Raw genomic sequence first — 16,081 nt, 5'->3', positions numbered from 1 at the left:
TGTAATTAATGACTAGTGGGAATTTCAGTGCCCCCTCGGCTGGCAAAGGAAACAACAGACCCGCAGTCGGAAGGGGCAGCAGAACAGGACCAGATTTTAGGTTTGGGGCGGGGAGCAGAATGAAGTAGTTCTACTACAGAGTCGCTACCCTAGCCCAATGTGCCACCTGTTATGGTATGCCCTGTTAGCCCCTAGCAACTAACCAATGGGTATAATGTCATTAGAATCATCTGATTGGTTGGATTTGGGTGCTTCTCTGCTAGCTAAAAAACACCAGATTAAAGGAGAAGGAAAGGCTAAAATTAAGTCAGCTTTATGAGAAAGGTCTATATAAATACACCAGTAAACTCTCAAAGTAATGCTGCTCTGAGTCCTCTGTCAAAAGAAACGCCACATTTATTTCCTTCTATTGTGTACTCATGGGCTTCTGTATCAGACTTCCTGTTTTCAGCTTAAACCTCCAGGGCTAGGGCTTGAGCATGCTCAGTTTGCTCCTCTCCCTGCTGTAATCTGAGCCCAGAGCTATGAGTGAGCAGGGAGAGACTCAGGCAGGAAGTGATGTCACACAAGCTAACACGGCAGCTGCTATCCTAAACAAGCAGAAAGTTTATTCCGGTATAGAAAAACATTCTGCAGAATAAACATAGTCTTATAGCTTGCACTGTTTTGGCTAATCTATTGGCAATGAACTGCCTCGGTAGCTTTACTTCTCCTTTAAGTCCCAAGTACCAGAACATTGAGCCACCTCATGGGCTGGGCATGTACTATGGGTGAGTGGGCATAATAATAGATAGGCTTACCTTTATAAGTCTCCCTTGCTCGTTTTTCAGGGCTCCAATCTCTGCCCCCAGCCCATTTTGCACTTTCTTGACAATTTCCCAGTCTGCTCGCTGCCGGGCCACCTGGGACACCATCTGGGCCACTTGGTCCGACAGACTGGTCAGTAACACCCGCTCCTTCCCCCCGGCCACCTTCTGCTCCGAGTCGTGATCAGCCAGTGCCGAAAGCAGAGCGGACTGCAACCCATCCAGCCGAGGGAACGGATCCGGGCAGTTGGGGTCGATGAAGATGTTGATGTGGGAACTGTCTGCCCTCTCGATGGTCACTAGAGCGTTGGGATCTTCCATGTTGGTGGTGATGACTGGCGGTGGTTCCGTGGAGGGGGCATGGTAGTGGTTCATGAACAGGACTGCGCCGGTGACAGTAACAGCCAATAGCACCGCCACAGACAGTAGCACAGTACAAAGTATGTAGCCACAGCCTTTCCTCTGCAACAGAACAAATGTCACATGTCATTAAATGGCCATTAAATACTAGGGATGCACCAAATTCAGGATCGGGATTTGACCTTTTTCAGCATACGCTGATAGGGTCGGGGAGGGAACTCTCGTGACTTTTTTGTAACAAAACACGGAAGTAAAAAATGTTTCCCACCCCTAATTTGCATATGCAAATTAAGATTCAGTTCGGTATTCGGCCGAATCTTTCGCAAGGGATTCGGGGGTTCAGCCGAATCCAAAATAGTCGATTCGGTGCATCTCTATTAAATACACAGTACTAACCAATGCAACATTGTTTCAGTAGTGCATGTAGTCAGAACCAGCAGTGCAGAGAAGAGCAAAGCAGACAAATGTAAGGCTATGGAGTCTCAGCCAGAAGGGAACGGACTATTTATTATGACATTGTAATAGAGGATCTAATGTGAACAATTACCCCATCTATAATCCTTTAAATTTAAAGGAGGGAAACCAAATATCCAACTAGCGGCACTCGGTTCAATAAAATGACATTTATTGGTACATTTTAATATGAAAAATCCCTGTATGATCAATGCTAGACGTGCAGCGTTGCCTCCCTATGCTTCCCATAGAAACAGTTTGTCCATGGGCTCATTAGAGGGAGTTATAGTTCACCTAATAATGAATATAGTGGCATATGTTACTGATCAAAGTTGTGCCAGTGTTAGATGGAGCAGCCACCCAGCATGATCTCCATAAAAGTTACTAACGCCCCAATAAACCAAAAGAAAGGCACTAACTCTCCATAGCAACTACAAACCGGATACAAAGTGGCACCACCTTTTAAATTAGCCCCATTTATTACATTTCTCCCTGAATTGTGGATCCGGTCCCTACTGGTTCTCCTCCGGCTTCTGCTACATTGTTGTAGGAGTCAGAAGCAGCAGTGCAGAGAACATAAACAGCTGCAATTACAGTCACTGCTACTGGAAGAGGGAGGCTGGGGAGCGGATCAATAAGGGAGATTCACTAATAGGCTGCCAGTTGTGATGGTTCCGCGTCCTTGTTTGCTATTGACGCCAGGCCTTTGCGCCCTCCTTGGATCCGCCCCCTCTCCCCCTAATCTGTTCTCCGATATGGGCCAAAAATAAGTGGATTCTTCTCGGCACAAAGACAATCTCTGAGTGTAATGTAATATTCGCTCCCGTCTGGGGACTCCATGCAAAGGAATGCTCTGCCCCGAAGTCATCTGAAGCTTACAGTCAGTTATTAAGCATTTATCATAGAGCATCCATGGAAAGCACATTTACTAACCCACAGTAAGACATAAGCACCGTGACTGTATGTACTGGAAATATCTACTTACAATTCATTATGTCTAATAGAAGGAAACCCCAGTCCCACCCATACTTTTATTTTTTATCTTCTTATTTACTGCCTACACCGCACAACTTTATATGCAAAAGGTAATAAAAAATATAAAAGATTCCCCCAACAATCAAACCTAAGGATATTAAAGACACTATACGGTCTACAACCTATATATAAAGTAACTTAGACACTCCTACTATCCTTATAATTTAATATATATATAATATTTAATACACGAGTGATACTCAGAGTTCCCTGTATAACTCAGCCTTGCAGCCTTGTGTCTTATATGGTCACAGAACACCCCTCAGTGACTTCTAATATCCTTATCATTTACAGTAGGGGGTACATTATCCCTTATAATACATGAGTGATACTCAGAGTTCCCTGTATAACTCAGCCTGCAGCCTTGTGCCTTTATATGGTCACAGAACAACCCTCAGTGACTTCTAATATCCTTATCATTTACAGTAGGGGGTACATTATCCTTATAATACATGAGTGATACTCAGAGTTCCCTGTATAACTCAGCCTGCAGCCTTGTGCCTTTATATGGTCACAGAACAACCCCTCAGTGACTTCTAATATCCTTATCATTTACAGTAGGGGGTACATTATCCCTTATAATACATGAGTGATACTCAGTTCCCTGTATAACTCTGCCTGCAGCCTTCTGCCTTTATATGGTCACAGAACAACCCCTCAGTGACTTCTTAATATCCTTATAATTTACAGTAGGGGTACATTATCCCTTATAATACATGAGTGATACTCAGAGTTCCCTGTATAACTCAGCCTGCAGCCTTGTGCCTTTATATGGTCACATAACCCCTCAGTGACTTCTAATATCCTTATCATTTACAGTAGGGGGTACATTACCCCTTATAAGTCCAACCAATATCTTTTGCTTTTCTCTGCTTCAAAATCCTTATATGTTTTTGTCTCCCTTGACCAATATGCAGACACTGTACATAGGAAAGTGGCTGAATTGAGATATTCCTGCGAGATGACGGGGAAGCGTGACAGCGCTTATGGAGGAGACAGAGGAGAGCTCTTTATATGGCTGTCACATGTGCAGGGAATGGAGTGTCTCTTTGTCAGGAGAGAAGTAGTAAGCGAGGGTGGGACTGTCAGAGAGAGAAGGGACATTTCAGATAGAGGGAGTGTCGCTTGTCAGGGGCGAGTAGGGGCTTCAATACTATAGGGGGTCTGACTCTCTCTCGCTATCACGCAGTTCACATGTCACCGTATGATCTCTCTTATGATTAGATCTCTCTCCCCGCTGCTGATGCCAACCACTGTGCTTGCGCTCTAGAGCTGTCACACTATGACAGTTGCGCCTCGCTCACGCGGGGGGTCTGCCCTTGAACACCATGTGACACCGCCTTCTCAAATTCATATTCAACTCCACCTCTGTGATCCAGTGTGTGACTTTAAAGGGACAGTACACCCCCAACGTGAGTGCAATCTACAGGGCGTGCGCTCAAGGGGCTCAATGGTGAAACTGAAAGGCATTTAATTTCCATTTCCCTAGTTCTGTAGTTCATCAAATTACAGTGCCCAAGATAAAGCCCTCCGTATAATGAACTCCTCCTTATCTGTAAACCTGAGACAGGCTTTACGTGTCTTTCAAGCAAACCCTCTTAAATACAGTAAGGCAACACAGATCCAGGCTCTATAACAGAAGAGAAAATACGGCTTCATATAGTGATACTCTGCACCTTTCCTCCTTGTTCTACTCAATGTGATCAGAAAGGGAACAGCAGAGATACAAGAGCTTTGTCTGCAGCCGCTGCTTCTCTATGCGCTTTCAACTTGCACATCCTACGGCAAAATGTGTATCAAACTCTCCATCTTCAGTCTCCCCCTTTCTCTTAACTGCATCTCTAGGGCCCCCCCTTTGCTTCAACCAAACCCCCCCCCAAAACAGCCGCCTCGTCTAAACTTCTGCATCTCAAAGAGCCTCTGCCTGTACCAAACAGAAAATATCAGGAAAAGTCTTTTATATCCACATATTTCATTGGTTTGAAGATTTCAGAGACCTTGTATTTCCCAGCACAACCTGGAAACCCGACCCCCCCACTACATTAGTTCAATATACTGTACCAACTGTCATACAGACATAATGGCAATTGCCCTACAGTTGGTATCAATTCATCAAACTGCCGGGGGGCCCTGGAAGTGCGGAACTCAGTGGGGCCACTTGCTCCAGTCCTACCCTGGGGACAGCGAATCCACCCCCCAATCTTCCTGACCTTCAGACTGGGCCCCCTTAGCTCATAACAATGTTACAGATATATAGAAACATTGGGGTAACAGTCACCCTGCTATAGTTCCAGGGGTACCCAGGGCACAAATAAGCACTCACCCCAAATCTCCCCCTAACTGACCTTCAGACTGGGCCCCCTTAGCTCATAACAAGGTTACAGATATATAGAAACATTGGGGTGTCACCCTGCTATAGTTCCAGGGGTACCCAGGGCACAAATAATCACTCACCCCAAATCTCCCCCTAACTGGCCTTCAGACTGGGCCCCCTTAGCTCATAACAAGGTTACAGATATATAGAAACATTGGGGTAACAGTCACCCTGCTATAGTTCCAGGGGTACCCAGGGCACAAATAAGCACTCACCCCAAATCTCCCCCTAACTGACCTTCAGACTGGGCCCCCTTAGCTCATAACAAGGTTACAGATATATAGAAACATTGGGGTGTCACCCTGCTATAGTTCCAGGGGGTACCCAGGGCACAAATAATCACTCACCCCAAATCTCCCCTAACTGGCCTTCAGACTGGGCCCCCTTAGCTCATAACAAGGTTACAGATATATAGAAACATTGGGGTAACAGTCACCCTGATACAGTTCCAGGGGTACCCAGGGTACAAATAAGCACTCACCCCAAATCTCCCCCTAACTGACCTTCAGGCTGGGCCCCCTTAGCTCATAATAATGAGAGTTGGAGACACAATCAATACACAACAAGTGATGTTTCCAGGAACATGAATTATTCAGCAGAAGTCCCAGTAATTGGCTGCAGTCAGTGTCAGACTAGTGGGGGGCAGGCAGAACTGCAGCTGCTTTTCCCGGGGACATGAAAGAAGAGTCATTTACTTTATACAGTTAATTGCTGCAGAATTGCCAAATGCTGCCAAGATGAATACTGAGGATGGGGGTTCTGAGCCCGAATGTAAAACTGCTCCCCAGTTCCGACACTTCAGGGGATGCTCAGATTTCTGTAGTTTTAAAACTATAGCCCTAATTCCCTGAATTTCATTGCTCCCAATCCAATTCAACAAACTCATTATTGCAATTTACACATCAACGATCTCAGATCTGCCGGACGCCCAAAACAGCGCGTTGGTCCACGGGTCAGAGGCGGCTGCTTCCAGTAAATAGCGGGGAAATCAGTGGGTTATTTACAGCGCAGAGCTCACAATCAATTACCAACCTTGCGCACCAAACGGCACATTAATCATCAATTCCTTTCAAATTACAGTTTTTTTGGTATTTTTTTTTATCAAGTGGAGTTAAAAGTTACTTGTATCGTTTTTACAGAGTCTCTGGCCTAAATCCTGACTATATTAATTATACACATATATAAGGGGGTATAAAAAGGTACAGTGTGCCCCCTACTGTAAATGATAAGGATATACGAAGTCGCTGAGGGGTTCTGTGACCATATAAAGGCACAAGGCTGCAGGCTGAGTTATACAGGGAGCTCTGAGTATCACTCATGTATTATAAGGGATAATGTACCCCCTACTGTAAATGATAAGGATATTAGAAGTCACTGAGGGGTTGTTCTGTGACCATATAAAGGCACAAGGCTGCAGGCTGAGTTATACAGGGAGCTCTGAGTATCACTCATGTATTATAAGGGATAATGTACCCCCTACTGTAAATGATAAGGATATTAGAAGTCACTGAGAGGTTGTTCTGTGACCATATAAAGGCACAAGGCTGCAGGCTGAGTTATACAGGGAACTGTGAGTATCACTCATGTATTATAAGGGATAATGTACCCCCTACTGTAAATGATAAGGATATTAGAAGTCACTGAGGGGTTCTGTGACCATATAAAGGCACAAGGCTGCAGGCTGAGTTATACAGGGAACTCTGAGTATCACTCATGTATTATAAGGGATAATGTACCCCCTACTGTAAATGATAAGGATATTAGAAGTCACTGAGGGGTCCTATGATTATGTTGATGTGTCCCTAGGTCCATATATGTTTTGGGTTGCAGGCAATCGAGTCACTTTACTGTTCTGGAATTGTATCCCTACACTGCAGAGAATAAGTGGCTGAGCAATAACTTCAGAAGTAAAGGACTAACAGTGATTCCCAGGCTTGCGGAGCTCTTCTAGTTATGTGAATACACAATGGGTCGGTTTAATGCTCCTTCCAATCCGACCAATGTGCAATAAAAACAGTGGGGAAATGCGGCCAACGTGTAAATACATGGAAATAACTGGAGGGATGTGGATCATTCGCAGTAATGTGGATTTGTTACCAGGAAAAGAGGCGCCAATCCGTAATCCGTCGCAGGAAAAAGTGTGCGTTGTTTATTTTGTTGCTTTTATTGTTCTAAATCACCCCCCCCCTCGCTCCTGCTGCATTTTCTGCATTTCCATTTAAGAGCAGGAATTTAATTACTATAATGAAAAGAGAGGGATTTAGTGTACTTGACTCATTTATTTTTTCACTAGTAAATAATCCTGTTCGGCACGGCGAGACGCAACCAATTCTCTCTCTTTCTGCAGTCTCAGCCTTGGCAAATTGGCCTGGTCTCTGTGGGAGGGAAAGGGTTACGGATGTTTGGAGCTGGGAAGGCTGAATGTTAATATAGAGATGAGATGGAAGAGCTCATATAAAGAGGAGGCAAGTTTGTCGTGTGACCACAATGCATAACGAGGAGGCACAAATATATCACTGGGATTGCGACTGACATCATATCGGATCAGTATCACAGGCTACATTCATGTGACTTCAGATGTACAAGTAGGGGAGGTCTTCTCCAATGCTGAAGTTCAGATTTACAGCATCGCAACAGATGCAACAAGTCCAAGTAGACTCAACAGAGGACCGTCAGGAACCTCATAGCTCTATTTTTGAGGCTCATTCCTCTACTCCTAAAAACATCCTGGTTCTTAAGGACTCAATGTCCATGGAAATGACTGAAAGAACCTCATCAACCAACCACCACCATTGCTGATAACTTATTTAACACCAATGACCAAATCGGTTAGATACAATGAATAATACAAGAAGGAGCCTTTACACACCCCAGGGTTGAACTAAGATAGGGTCATGAACGCTCAAATGTGGTGGCCGATAAAAGCTGCCAACTTGGTCCCACCAGACCAAGTGGTTTGTGTACTGGGCCTGTCTGACCGATATCTGGCTGAACACCGGGTAGGTATCTATGGGCACGATAGAAAGTCTCATCAAACTAGACAGCATTGGATTGTCCTCTTCCGATGGTGGCCAAATTTGGTGAAGATGAGTAGATCTTGCCAACCCAACTTGTCTCCCATATATGCCCACTTTGTTCATTCTTCAGCCACTGGAGACTCCTGCTTGCCCTGTGCTCCAGAAGCAGATGTGGTTGGGCAGCGAGCCTCCCCTAATTTTGTGCCACCCTAGGCCCAGGCCTTTGAGGTATTCCCACAAATCTGCGTCTGCCCATATGCCCAGAAAGGTGGCAAGGTTTGGTGAATATTAAGGCACATTTCACTTCTATTTTGATTTGATTGTTTGATTGACTACAGGAAGGTCTTGCCTTCAAGGTTCCTCACAGTCACCATTTGAAAGATGCCTATATACGTGATATTTTATTATTTTTGAAGGGTATTGTTCATGGGGTCTAATAAATATATGCAGCCCTACATTAGGCAGATTTCTTTTATTTGTCCAACAGCAGCCTGAAACCAGAAGAAAGAAGGTCCTTCATGCCTAAGCCTATAGACAGCTTTCAAGAGCAACATATTGGAAGAAGACAGGGAACTCTGTGGAACTGACAACTGCCTCTTAGTGTCTGTTTTGAAGAGGCAAAATAACACCAACATATTCCTTCTGTCTGATGGTTGCCCTAAACTTTCCATTACATAGGGATTAGGCCACCAGAGATAAGACCTAAAGGCACTAAATTAGGATTCAGCCGATGAATAGCCCAAAAGATTAGCATTCTGCCGGTGTCCCAAATGAAGGCAGCATTCTCTTAGGAGTAAATCTTGCAAATTGATCCCATTGATCATTAGCGCAGAGGGGACTGCGACACATTGTTCTGCTCCGAGAGGGGGCAAAAAGATCGAAAGTCTACCTTCTTTTTAATTAAAAAGAAAAAGAGTAGGACGAAAAGGTGCATAAAATGCAGGTGAAGCAAAAGGCACTTAATACCTCATCACCATCATGTCACGGAGGTAAGTAGAGGCTTAACATTCGAGTTCAGGTTTGTGCTCCGAGCTATTTCTGGAACAGCAAGAAGGAGGGTTAAGCTTGCACCCGCTGCTCCCTGCCACCAGACCACTGCTCAGGGCTATTAAACGCAACATGCCGGCCAAAGCTGTTATTAAAGATGTCTGTCCGATCAGGCAAGCAACAGGAAAGGCATCAAGTGCCCAAGTGAGGGAATAATGAATGGCGAGGCTTGACAAGGGGGCTGTCAATGTGAGCAGGAGGGATGGAAGTCAGACAGCACAATGTGTGCTTTGCACAGCTAATGTGTCCAGTGCACTTCAAGATGACTTCTCTCTCCTTCATCTGGATGGGGCCACTGACCTCCCCAAGAATTCCTCTGGTCTTGTGTAAATGGACACCTCCCCTGCCAGAGCTGCTCACAGAACCTTCTTCTTCTTCAAGTTTCTTTGGAGCTGGGTTGACTTCTTCTTTCAAGGAAGTTCATAGGACAATGCCTTCAAAATAGCATGGTCCTCTCTCTGGCCAAGGGGTAACGGTGCCGATTCTAACCCCAAGCCTGGGGCCATTCAGTGGTTAAATGAAACGGGCGCAAGTTCTAAGCTGAGAATCCCCCAGATGGATCATTATGCCACTCAGCCTCCAGAATGCTTTAATTTTTACCATTTATGTTTTCATCCCAGAAAAAAAAAAAAAAAGAAGAGGTTTGCAATCAAGCAGCTATGTGCGCCGAGCGTTGATATTCTAATGCAGCCCCTACAGCATTTATTATTTCATAAGTGCCCTGCATTAAAGGTCAAGTAAAACACAGAGGCAGAACTGTAATTAACCAGCTTCTTCCCCCGGTGTTTGCTAGAAAGGAGATTGTGGCTTTTAAACCCTCCTCGCATGGTAAAATCTCAGGGCAATGTAAGAGACTTTCATTAGTTCACAATTACAGCAAGCAAATACTCTAGGGGGCAGTTAGTGAATACAAGAGAATGTTCTTTGCACTTTGAATTTCTGCAGGTTTCCCGTGTTGCCCCTCACATGCCAATGGGCACAAGGGGGACTATTTTGTGCCCTCAGATTTGTGGAAGGAGCAGTTGTAATCTATCCCTCTTCTGTTGACATTCACTCTCAATACACAGCATTGACATGGCTTCCTGCCTCTGAAACCCACTCTTGCTGGTTAGTGATGAGTCGAAAATGATTTGACCGTATCCAAACCTAAACCCAACTTGACCCGACATGTTAAAATACATGCCCCCTGTTCCATTCCTAAAGTCATCAGATGAGGCAGGTTGAGCTCAAGTATTTAGGTAAGCACCTTCCCATCACTAGTGGTCGGTGAGGAGATGAGGTGGGGCTCATGGGTGCTATGGGTTTCAGGCCAACCAGCACATTACTACTGCTCGTCTTTTGTCTGTCCATCAGGGAGGTCTTCATCATTCCTCAACTGATGTTGGATACTGACGACCTAAATGTCCTATAGGAGGTGGGACACACTGGAATAAATAAGGTCACCACAAGCTCTGCACCTCAGAGGGGCCTCCACCATCTGGTCAGTCGGAGTCAGACACATAGCCAGGGCCACCCTCTTGATGAGGAATAAACCTGATGGGTCTGGATCATGGGAGCATAGCACAGCTGAACGTTATGGTTGGCTTTGTGTTAGTGGTCTTTGAGCTGCTAAGCTTGGGCCAAAATGGCACCTTCTGCACCCCTCAGTGGTAAAGTAAATTGAACTGATGATGTTTATGTACAAATGCCATTATACAAACTTGGTATACAATCAAGAAGGTTCTTGAGTTCAGTAGGCAAACTCATTGCTCAAGAGCACCATGTTGGGCAGCAGTATGATGAGTATGGAAACAATACGAGGAACGGGCACCCCAATGTGTTAGAAAGGTGCCGTCTGTATCAATGGAAATATCAACCCCGGAGCAGAGAGAATAAAGACAAAAGGATTATGAAGAATAGATCTCTGCGTGATACAAAGGAAGATCCTTAAAACCAAAATAATAGGCTTACTGACTCTACTAACTCTACATCCAAGGGCAGATTAACACAACCCAGTCCCAGTACAACAACAATATGACACAATACAGTGTAATACTGGAGAGTGGATGTGTACATGACCCTGAATGGATCAGCACAGACGTGAACATCTACATCATCAGTGGTTCCAAGTTCTCCAAAAAATGAAGATGATGAGATAACTTGGCACAGAGGCAATTATGCCACCTGATGTTGCATCTATTAAATACCCCCTTTTATTGTATCACTTTTGGCTAGTGTTATAGCAGGGTGACTGTTACCCCAATGTTTCTATATATCTGTAACCTTGTTATGAGCTAAGGGGACCCAGTCTGAAGGTCAGTTAGGGGGAGATTTGGGGTGAGTGATTATTTGTACCCTGGGTACCCCTGGAACTATAGCAGGGTGACTGTTACCCCAATGTTTCTATATATCTGTAACCTTATTATGAGCTAAGGGGGCTCAGCCTGAAGGCCAGTTAGGGGGAGATTTGGGGTGAGTGCTTATTTGTACCCTGGGTACCCCTGGAACTATAGCAGTGTGACTGTTACCCCAATGTTTCTATATATCTGTAACCTTGTTATGAGCTAAGGGGGCCCAGTCTGAAGGTCAGTTAGGGGGAGATTTGGGGTGAGTGCTTATTTGTACCCTGGGTACCCCTGGAACTATGGCAGGGTGACTGTTACCCCAATGTTTCTATATATCTGTAACCTTGTTATGAGCTAAGGGGGCCCAGTCTGAAGGTAAGTTAGGGGGAGATTTGGGGTGAGTGTTTATTTGTGCACTGGGTACCCCTGGAACTATATCAGGGTGACTGTTACCCCCATGTTTCTATATATCTGTAACCTTGTTATGAGCTAAGGGGGCCCAGTCTGAAGGTAAGTTAGGGGGAGATTTGGGGTGAGTGTTTATTTGTGCCCTGGGTACCCCTGGAACTATATCAGGGTGACTGTTACCCCCATGTTCTATATATCTGTAACCTTGTTATGAGCTAAGGGGGCCCAGTCTGAAGGTCAGTTAGGGGGAGATTTGGGGTGAGTGCTTATTTGTACCCTGGGTACCCCTGGAACTATGGCAGGGTGACTGTTACCCCAATGTTTCTATATATCTGTAACCTTGTTATGAGCTAAGGGGTCCAGTCTGAAGGTCAGTTAGGGGGAGATTTGGGGTGAGTGCTTATTTGTACCCTGGGTACCCCTGGAACTATAGCAGGGTGACTGTTACCCCAATGTTTCTATATATCTGTAACCTTGTTATGAGCTAAGGGGGCCCAGTCTGAAGGTCAGTTAGGAGGAGATTTGGGGTGAGTGCTTATGTGTGTCCTGGGTACCCCTGGAACTATAGCAGGGTGACTGTTACCCCAATGTTTCTATATATCTGTAGCCTTGTTATGAGCTAAGGGGGCCCAGTCTGAAGGTCAGTTAGGGGGAGATTTGGGGTGAGTGCTTATTTGTACCCTGGGTACCCCTGGAACTATAGCAGGGTGACTGTTACCCCAATGTTTCTATATATCTGTAACCTTGTTATGAGCTAAGGGGGTCCAGTCTGAAGGTCAGTTAGGGGGAGATTTGGGGTGAGTGCTTATTTGTACCCTGGGTACCCCTGGAACTATAGCAGGGTGACTGTTACCCCAATGTTTCTATATATCTGTAACCTTGTTATGAGTGTAATGTGTGCCCAGAACATTCCTTCTCAGGCAGGCAGGTGCCATATTGATCTATTGTTTCCCTTAGACAGTACAATATGAGGATATATCTCATGAATTTATTATTATACATTTACACAAACAGATATTCTCTCATAAGTTACTGCTTTTGAGAGTAAGTGGAAACTGGAAATATCAACTGATGATGACAAATAATTGACAATTCATTCCTCTTTATGACAGGAAGGCTTTTGTTGGCTGGAAAGACAATGCCGAAACTCTGAATAAACTCCTGTACTTGCCTTGATGTTCGGCTGATCTTTACATTTTGTATTCCGAGCTCCACAGATAAGGGTGACTTAGAGCCAGAATCTTTGGAAGATCAAAATGGCAGCTGGCATTTATTATCAGTGAACAACCATTGCTATGACAACAGCTCACACAAGTAATATTCACACATGTAAAATTATCAAAAGGAAAAGAATTTGCAATGAAATCTGAGTTATTCTACTGACATTGCCAAAGGTTGGAGTCACCTGCAAGATTAGCACATTGACTACAAATATATTCATCTCTCCCTACTATACCTGCTATCCCACAGTCACACTCCCTTCCCAGAGACTATTATCCACTGTTACTATAGACACCATCTCTCCCTACTATACCTGCTATCCTACAGTCACACTCCCTTCCCAGAGACTATTATCCACTGTTACTATAGGCACCATCTCTCCCTACTATACCTGCTATCCCACAGTCACACTCCCTTCCCAGAGACTATTATCCCACTGTTACTATAGGCACCATCTCTCCCTACTATACCTGCTATCCCACAGTCACACTCCCTTCCCAGAGACTATTATCCACTGTTACTATAGGCACCATCTCTCCCTACTATACCTGCTATCCCACAGTCACACTCCCTTCCCAGAGACTATTATCCACTGTTACTATAGACACCATCTCTCCCTACTATACCTGCTATCCTACAGTCACACTCCCTTCCAGAGACTATTATCCCACTGTTACTATAGGCACCATCTCTCCCTACTATACCTGCTATCCCTCAGTCACACTCCCTTCCCAGAGACTATTATCCACTGTTACTATAGGCACCATCTCTCCCTACTATACCTGCTATCCCACAGTCACGCTCCCTTCCCAGAGACTATTATCCCACTGTTACTATAGGCACCATCTCTCCCTACTATACCTGCTATCCCACAGTCACACTCCCTTCCCAGAGACTATTATCCCACTGTTACTTATAGACCACCATCTCTCCCTACTATACCTGCTATCCCACAGTCACACTCTCCTTCCCAGAGACTATTATCCCACTGTTACTATAGGCACCATCTCTCTCTACTATACCTGCTATCCCACAGTCACACTCCCTTCCCAGAGACTATTATCCACTGTTACTATAGGCACCATCTCTCCCTACTATACCTGCTATCCCACAGTCACACTCCCTTCCCAGAGACTATTATCCACTGTTACTATAGGCACCATCTCTCCCTACTATACCTGCTATCCCACAGTCACACTCCCTTCCCAGAGACTATTATCCACTGTTACTATAGGCCACCATCTCTCCCCTACTATACCTGCTATCCCACAGTCACACTCCCTTCCCAGAGACTATTATCCCACTGTTACTATAGGCACCATTCTCTCCCTACTATACCTGCTATCCCACAGTCACACTCCCTTCCCAGAGACTATTATCCACTGTTACTATAGGCACCATCTCTCCCTACTATACCTGCTATCCCACAGTCACACTCCCTTCCCAGAGACTATTATCCACTGTTACTATAGACACCATCTCTCCCTACTATACCTGCTATCCCACAGTCACACTCCCTTCCCAGAGACTATTATCCCACTGTTACTATAGGCACCATCTCTCCCTACTATACCTGCTATCCCACAGTCACACTCCCTTCCCAGAGACTATTATCCACTGTTACTATAGGCACCATCTCTCCCTACTATACCTGCTATCCCACAGTCACACTCCCTTCCCAGAGACTATTATCCACTGTTACTATAGGCACCATCTCTCCCTACTATACCTGCTATCCCACAGTCACACTCCCTTCCCAGAGACTATTATCCACTGTTACTATAGGCACCATCTCTCCCTACTATACCTGCTATCCCACAGTCACACTCCCTTCCCAGAGACTATTATCCACTGTTACTATAGGCACCATCTCTCCCTACTATACCTGCTATCCTACAGTCACACTCCCTTCCCAGAGACTATTATCCCACTGTTACTATAGGCACCATCTCTCCCTACTATACCTGTTATCCTACAGTCACACTCCCTTCCCAGAGACTATTTATCCACTGTTACTATAGACACCATCTCTCCCTACTATACCTGCTATCCCACAGTCACACTCCCTTCCCAGAGACTATTATCCCACTGTTACTATAGCACCATCTCTCCCTACTATACCTGCTATCCCACAGTCACACTCCCTTCCCAGAGACTATTATCCACTGTTACTATAGGCACCATCTCTCCCTACTATACCTGCTATCCCACAGCCACAGTCTCTTCCCGGAGACTATTATCTCCACTGTTACTATAGACACCATCTCTCCCTACTATACCTGCTATCCCACAGTCACACTCCCTTCCCAGAGACTATTATCCACTGTTACTATAGGAACCATCTCTCCCTACTATACCTGCTATCCCACAGTCACACTCCCTTCCCAGAGACTATTATCCACTGTTACTATAGGCACCATCTCTCCTACTATACCTGCTATCCCACAGTCACACTCCCTTCCCAGAGACTATTATCCACTGTTACTATAGGCACCATCTCTCCCTACTATACCTGCTATGTATCTGGACAGTATGGTATCACTCACACACAAATATGCAGATAAATCAGCTTTCTTGTGCAGACTATGATACACATGTAGGCACTGGTTATGAGCAGAAATGACACTCTCAGAAATGAGACCATGTTGAAGTCTATCCAATACCAGTAGGTTCCATTACATCTGATCAAGTATTCATGCCCCACCATCCGCAGCAAACAGACTGTATCCGCCATACACTGATGGGATGTCACACAAACATACAGATATTAAAGGTTCTCTGTGCTGAGAATAGAAACACGAGTCCTCGTCCCATTGGTGGAACACCTTCTTCACGTTTATTAACAACCAGATGTGATTAAGTATAAATGTTGGGGAGGCAACACAATAGAATAAGTCATGTGTCTGCACAAGAAGAAACACATGCAGACTAAGTTGCAGAGATGCAAAGGATTGTGGGCAGTGACATACGCACAGGGCACAGGCTGTGATAATAGGGGTTAGTGCCCTTGTTGATAGCTCTAGAGGTTGTATCATA

At 45.0% G+C, this 16,081-nt stretch overlaps 1 protein-coding gene across 3 annotated transcripts in view; it reads right to left on the bottom strand.

Moving 5' to 3' along the window:
* Positions 1 to 16,081, bottom strand: part of fibcd1.L (fibrinogen C domain containing 1 L homeolog) — a 48,461-nt gene that overhangs the window by 22,222 nt on the left and 10,158 nt on the right. For all 3 annotated transcript variants that reach the window (XM_041572067.1, XM_041572068.1, NM_001093956.1), the window contains 1 exon segment: positions 801 to 1,268. In XM_041572067.1, coding sequence (XP_041428001.1) covers positions 801 to 1,268 — 468 coding nt within the window.

Source organism: Xenopus laevis, chromosome 8L (assembly GCF_017654675.1).
Source record: "Xenopus laevis strain J_2021 chromosome 8L, Xenopus_laevis_v10.1, whole genome shotgun sequence".
NCBI lineage: Eukaryota > Metazoa > Chordata > Amphibia > Anura > Pipidae > Xenopus > Xenopus laevis.
Note: the sequence above shows the minus strand (reverse complement) of the source record. Positions and strands in the feature narration are given on the sequence as shown.